General features: G+C 41.8%; 1 protein-coding gene across 1 annotated transcript; it reads right to left on the bottom strand.

The window, feature by feature from the left end:
* Nucleotides 1–69: 69 nt before the first annotated feature.
* On the bottom strand, nt 70–5,899 carry LOC117963924 (cysteine desulfurase-like). Its single transcript, XM_034905809.2, has 13 exons — nt 5,597–5,899; nt 5,157–5,230; nt 4,529–4,645; nt 4,319–4,402; nt 3,507–3,659; nt 3,263–3,356; nt 3,018–3,152; nt 2,450–2,607; nt 1,804–1,909; nt 1,577–1,658; nt 1,402–1,485; nt 1,179–1,268; nt 70–947 (listed from the first exon to the last, which is right to left on the bottom strand). Exons 1-13 carry the CDS (start codon nt 5,691–5,693, stop codon nt 884–886), a joined length of 1,338 nt encoding a protein of 445 aa, XP_034761700.2. The 5' UTR covers nt 5,694–5,899; the 3' UTR covers nt 70–883.
* Between the last annotated feature and the right edge of the window lie 1,472 nt (nt 5,900–7,371).

Below are 7,371 nucleotides of genomic sequence, written 5' to 3'. Positions count from 1 at the left end.
GAACACATTGACTTCCCATGTAACATAGACTGTGTGTAGCACAGATAAATAAAGACATCGACAGACCAGTTAGTTTGCAGTATATATTTGAACAAAACAACGACAAAAAAAACTCAAACATGGAAACAAAAACACCTATTTAGCTCACAGAAAGCATACTGTAAGTTTTAGAAGTCAGACACATAACAGTGAACCCTTTTCCTGACTATAGGAACGCACACAAAAGCCCTAACAATTCAAGGTTGCATTTCATAGAAGGTCATGAATATAAACTGATGTTTTCAAGTGCCTCATCAGTCCAAAACCAATTATACATTCACTTCCTTTAAAAAAAAAAAAAGACATGTAATGTATGCATATATATATATATATATATATATATTTTTTTTTTATTGCAACCCTGGCTGCCACATCCTGTTGTGTGTGACTGAAGCACTCCATTTGTACATCATCTTTATTGATGCAACAACTCTTCCACCACACACACAAAACCAATAGGCACACATTATTCTCCTCAGGAATGGAAAGACATTATTAATATTATATAAGCTGCACTGCGAATGCCTTCCAGATGGATCTGTACAGTGCATCTCAGTGGTCTGCTGTGCACAGCTCTCAGTATCTGTACTTCAGAACAACCCCCCATAACATACTGAGTGAACTGGGAATAGATCTAAAGGACTGATGGTGCAAGTCACCCAGTCACACTGCCTCACACCGGAGTGGAGGGAGCCTTTGGACAGCGAATGGACACGTGAACAAGGAAAAGGTTCTATTGAGATTTTACAGGGTAATTGGTCAGCAGCCTGTCGTGAGTTGGGAGGCAGTCTCTGGTCCACAGCGCCACGTTTCCCATCACCATTGAATCCTGCTTCTTGCATCCTCAGTGCTGGGTCCATTTAATGCTCTTCAAGTCAATTCCCTCTTGCACCATTTCCCACAAAGGACTGGGAAGAAAAGAACAGGTCAGGGAAAACTTTGAGTCACAGAGCAGAACTCTATAGATAAACTGCAGTGGCCTTGGCTGTAGATCACATGGTCTGATTACAGGTATACCACTACAGTGTGGACGCAGCAGTAACTATCCGTAGCATTGTCTTTGCAGTACGTGCACACGCCAAAGTATAAAAACAAAAACAACAAAGTCCTCAACATTTGAAAATGGTATTTTAACGTACCTCATTTCTCTTAGCCGCTTGACCTGCAGTATGCATTTCTCTGCCGTATAATCCACCTCTTCCTCTGTGGTGAAGCGTCCAATGCCAAACCTGCAATCAACCACAGCAAAGCTAAAGATCATGCTTCAAAAGCAGATGGCCTTGTTGAAGGATTAATGAGATACACAATACAGTCATAAAAAAATCTACTTTACAAATCTCTGTGGCTTCTTCCAGCCTTTACCTGATGGATGAGTGAGCCAGATCTTCATCTGTTCCTATGGCTCGGAGCACGTAAGACGGCTCTAACGAAGCTGATGTGCAGGCACTAAAAAATAAAAAGCAGAGAGAACAACTGTGCTTGCATGAAAGCTAAGCGACAATGTGTTCTGTTGTGAGAACTGGACAAGCTTTCTTACCTGCCTGACGACAGGGCAACATCCTTCAGGGCCATCAGCAGACTTTCCCCTTCCACGTAAGCAAACGACAGATTGATGCAACCTAGGAGTGCAAAACATTGAGACGACAAGAAAGGATTTCAAAACTGAAACTCATAACAAATAAGAAGTGCTGATGAGGTACGCAGGTTTCCAGCAGCTCTGTACGTGGGCTTGAAAAAATAAATCCAAATGTTTAAACATCTCACCTGAATATCTCTTTTCAGGGTCTCCGTTCATTATAACATCTGGGAGCCCCGCCATGATTTTATCAATGAGCCGTTTAGACAGCATAGATACTCGGTACTCATCGTACTGAAAACAAAAGAAAAGATCTCCTTCAAACTCAAATTTAAAAATCTCCTCTCTCACTAACTTTTCAGTCGTTTGCTTTTGTGTGATTATAAAGTAAATACAAGTGTGCATGTTTTGAAATATTTGTGTTGGATTTTAACAGCATTGTCTGCACTCACGTTGAATATCTGAATTGCTAATGTTCAATGACTGCATCCTTAATTCACTCATTGAGGTCAGGTGTTCATGTATTTAATGTCATTGCAAACAGCCTGATGAAGCCAGTCTGGCTGAAACGTCGCTTTGTTTTTGATGAATAAATAAATAAATAAATAATGGAAATGTATTATTTCGTCAACTGATTTTTTTAAACTGATACCAATATAAAGGGTACTGCAGCCCTGTAAAAAACTGTAAAATGACTGCAATCATACAGAAGGGTTCCTTAAAAGCTTAAGAAAAACTCTTACGAGGCAATGAGACTCTGCAAGCTGTTAATCCACTTTATTTTTCAATGGCATTGCAGTGAAATACGATTGGGAGAGGTGCCCCGTTCTGTACCTTCATCTCCTGCCGTGCTATTTCACAGGCCGCTCCGAGGCCGACTGCTAAAGGCGTGGGCACGGTGCCCGAGCGCAGCCCCCTCTCCTGCCCCCCTCCGCTCTGCAGGGGCTCCAGACGCACTCGGGGGCGCCGCCGCACGTACACCGCACCGACTCCTGCAAGCAAACACACAACGAGAGAACGCTGCTTCATTTTGAATGCTACACAGCACAATACAGCTGTGTACCAAACATGAAGACAACATCTCAGTGCGCTGTCTCCGTCCAGCAAGTCACATCACCTCACAGGGATGGCAATCAGACTCCTATTGCATAGCAGGTTCACCCATTCCAGGTTTTACTACGAGCTTGACTAGCCACAGTGCAGAGGTAACAAGCTCAGGTGAGTCTTATTAGAATGGGTCAAACCGCTATGCAATGGAAGTCTTATTTCCAGCACTGCCTCAATACTGCAGCTATTTTAGGTCAGAGGTCAACATCAAGGTCATCAATTGCAAGGCAGTGTTTAAGTAACCCTGCAAGCATGACCGTCAGTAAAATCGCACCACGAGAACAAAACGATGTACCTTTCGGACCGTATATTTTGTGACCACTAATAGACATCAGATCAATCTTCATGTCGTTCACATCAAGGGGGATTTTTCCAGCTGCCTGTGCCGCATCCGTGTGGAAGAAAATCTTACGGGACTGGCAAAGATGACCTGTTTGTTTAAAAAAATATATATACAAGTGAACTGGTTTTCATTTGGATGGACACTTATAACCAACATACATACATATATGCATACAAACAAAGCCCCTTTCTGCATACCTATTTCTTTAATGGGCTGTATCACTCCAATCTCGTTGTTGACAGTCATAATAGACACCAGGCTTGTGTCCGGTCGAAAGGACTCCTCCAGTTGCTAATCAAGACACAGTATGAATGACACAGCATTTGAAAAATGTAGACCAAGAAATCTGTGTGCACAAGATCAAACTTTTGCCAATTGAAATACACAGAAGGGTTCATCCCAAAGGCCATGCATTGCTACAGATAAAGTGCTGGTACTTGCCTGCAGATCTACCAGGCCGTTGCTCTTGACTGGCAGGTAAGTGATGTGGAACCCCTCAGCCTCCAGTGCCCGGCACGAGTCCAGCACACACTTGTGCTCTGTCTGCGTGGTGATCACGTGCTTCTTTTTGGTTTTGTAAAACCTTCCCACTCCCTAGGCGCAGCGCATTTTAAACAAGACTGCGTTAGAATTTCACAAATCAAACTTCTGATCAGAGTTCTTTCCAGTCATTCATTTAATAACGATAAACAAAAAGAAAACATCTTACCAACAATTCAAAAAATAATACTAAATACAACCAATATATGAAGATATGTCTGGGTGTTTTGGTGTTCTTAATCAGGTCATAATTCTGTTATGAGACGCATTCAATTTTTTTTCTATAGATTTTAATCTCAGCAAAAGGACTCGGGACCATGTGTTTCCAAGCATCATAAATAGTGACTGGAAGGGTAAAGAAACACAGCATCATGACACTCTCTCAATACTGATGCCTCTTACCAAAGAATCACCCACTCCACATAGATTGTTCAGTGCAAACCAGTGTGATAATAAACACAGGCATGATTGGACAAAAGACACACTGACACTATTTCTGAAATCTCAGGGATGGAAATAAGACTCCCATTGCACTGCAGTTTGGTCCATTCCTGTTTTTACGAGGAGTTTAATAACACACACCTGAGCTTGTTACCTCTGCACTGTGGCTAATCAAGCTTGTATTAAAACCTGGAATGGGTGAAACTGCTATGCAACAGGAGTCTCATTTGCATCCCTGGATCTGACAAGGCTTCTTCTGAGACAAGACTTACTTTGATGGAGATGTTGTTGGACTCAGTAGCTCCGCTGGTGAAGATGATCTCCCTGGGATCGGCTCCAATAAGGTCTGCCACTTGCTATGCAGTGAACAGAAAAAAAAACCCATGTAAAACATGCAACCACACTGTATTTGTTTGGTGTGCATTTGATGCATGTTGCACAAAAAAAAGACTTCTAAAACTAGCATGAAATAAAGCACTCACTTTCCTTGCCAGCTCCACAGCACTTTCACTTTCCCATCCATAGGCATGTGTTCTGGAGTGAGGATTACCGTAGTAATTCACCTGATAGGGTAACATAGCGTCCAGTACTCTGGGGTCCTGGAAATAAAACAGATACCATTACTTACAAGCAAAACACACACACACACACACACACACACACACACACACACACACACACACACACACACACCAGGAGTCAGCAAATTACTTTGAGTTCACTAAAGTTATTTGATGTTAGTCTTGTTTTTCAATTCCTTTTTAAAATCAATTCCAATTTCCTTTTTTTCAATCCCATCATTGATGAAAATTGCAACCAGCGGCATTCTGTTAAAATGAGCTTCTCGGAGTGGCAACACATTACTTACATTTGTAGTGACTGTTAAAGTCAATGAAATTGGCTTCAAATGAAAGCAGTTGAACAAATCAGAACATTTATTATTGAGTCTCTAAACAACCAACAGCTTTATATAAAAGAAGAACCAGGATCTGACAGGACACTCATCAATCACTCGAGATACTTCATGAAGAAAAGTAATCGATCACATGCAAAACAGTATTTTAATAATTAGCTACAACGTTTCGGCTGAACGTTTTGTAACTTACGTACCATAGGGGTGGTGGCCTGGAAATCCATATACAAGGGGCGAGGCTCATTTTCATTCATTTCTCGACTCCTGATCACTTTTAAATTGAAAAACAAAATAAAACGTTCATGCAGTACACAGACATGCGGTGGACTTCTCAACAAACTACAATAAAGCTAAAGGTAACTTAAGTTTAATTAAAAACTACACAACGAACCACTGAACTCCGGGGTCGCTGTTACAAAACAGAAATATTGTTTATTAATATGTGACGCACTACAATAATAATGCATTACAAAACCAAACCACTAGGAAGATATACTGAATATAATGAATGTGCGCAGCACAGAAACCGTGTGTAGTAGTATACTCGATGCTATGTCAAGAGAATACAATGTGAAAAACACATGCACCGTGTATTGCGAGGTCTCTGAACTTGTGTTTGCAGTTTTCATGATGTTACCTTTTTCTCGTTGCGCAGCTTGCGAGGACAGTCCACATTTCTGAGAGAGAAATACCCTCGACCCCAGCACACGCCGCGCTACACTCCTGCTCAACATTATTATGCAAAAAAACGCAACCTCGATGTTCTGTACTGCTATCCAGACACCTTCTTAACTTTAAGATAGATCGGCGCTCTTTTTGCTCTGCGATTTGACATAGAAATCAACACAAACGGCACTGTCCGCGGACTGGAAAGTGTCAACAACTAACGCAAGCGCTCAACGCCGAACTTCACCGGCGGCTGTGATGTCACTGAAGCCAGACAGGAGAGAAAAACAACCACACGGGCGAACGTGATCACGTGATTGGTGAACACCCCGCTTCAACACAGTGCACGCAGAGTGAAAGGGAAGCATGTAAGCTGTCCACTGACCGCTGTAAGACTTTCTTTACACGATACACGCCTGGCATTCAACGACGTCTAGCATCAACCATCAAGTTAAGACTCTCCATATTCCAGGAAATTGATATTTTTTTGTGAAAGACCAGCATGCATTTTTGCAAATAATCTATATTATTACTGTGTTTTTGTATTTGTTTATTTATTTTAGATGCATTCATTATTACGCCGTAGTTGTAATGTGTTATTGTAAATAGACATATTTGCTCTGTTTCAGTATTATTATAAGCAGATTCGTTTTTAATTATTTCAAAAACATGTTCGGATATGCTAATGCCATGACAGTGTCAGTTTCTATACTGAGTTAGGACTGTAGTGTTTGTTTTGTTTTGTTTTGTTTTTTCTTTTTAAAAACGCAGGAAATATTGTTAGGCGCCTATGATGGTTTAGTGGTTTACAAGGTAGTTTGTCAGAAACGCAAGGAACAGACTGGTTACAATGTAACCATGCACAAGCGAGCTCTGGGGAGATGTGATGCTCACACTGGAAGAATGATGTAACTTCTGCACACCAGCGACCTTCTTCCGTTATTGATTAGGAAAAAAAAAACAGCTCTAAGTGTTCTTGATGGGAGTCTGTTGGAATTTTTCTAGAAAAGTAACGCAGAAAGCACTTCGGGTTTCTCAGGCATAAACAACCAAGAAATATAAGTCAATATAAGCAGTTACTACGATTGCTGTGTATTTTGATGTCAGCTTTTATTGCTTTTTATTATATGAATGTATAGCAATCGATTAATAATAATAATAATAATAATAATCCAAACAGATAAGGGGGAGTGACCATGGCACAGGGGCCCAGTAAGGATAGGAATGTATTTTTATATTCTGTAGCGTGGTGGTTCCCACACCTTTAACACAGCGTGGCTGTTGCTTCACAGACAGTCTGGTATTAAGACCCTGGACTCTAACCAGAAGCAAACCTCTTTAAGAATCTCTGTTCTGTCTTGGGGTTCGACAGCAACCTCCTGGCTTCCAGCGTCCCCGTCGAAGACCGCAGGAGTGCAGCTATTTGTCGCCAGAGCAGGGGCATGCTTTTTGGGGTTTTCGACAGACACGCTGGCTAAGCCTGTGCGCAAGCAGTAAGCGAAAGGCTGTTTTACTATACAGCGGTCTCTCTGCTTCCTCTAAAGACCCTGATCGATATCGAGGAGGCCGTGGAAAACAAGAGGCCCGTGTTCCCTATTCTGCAGTGGCACAAGCACCCAAACGACGATGTCAACACGGCTGCCGGGAAGCTTTACTTTAGCAGCCTTAGAACCTACTGGCAAGAGCTGATTGAACTGTCCGGCGGGGATCAGACCGACACAGAAGCTGCACTTGCCAACGCATTCA

The sequence above is a fragment of the Acipenser ruthenus genome, chromosome 18, assembly GCF_902713425.1.
Source record: "Acipenser ruthenus chromosome 18, fAciRut3.2 maternal haplotype, whole genome shotgun sequence".
NCBI lineage: Eukaryota > Metazoa > Chordata > Actinopteri > Acipenseriformes > Acipenseridae > Acipenser > Acipenser ruthenus.
The sequence above is the reverse complement of the archived record's forward strand: the minus strand, read 5'-3'. Positions and strand labels throughout refer to the sequence as shown.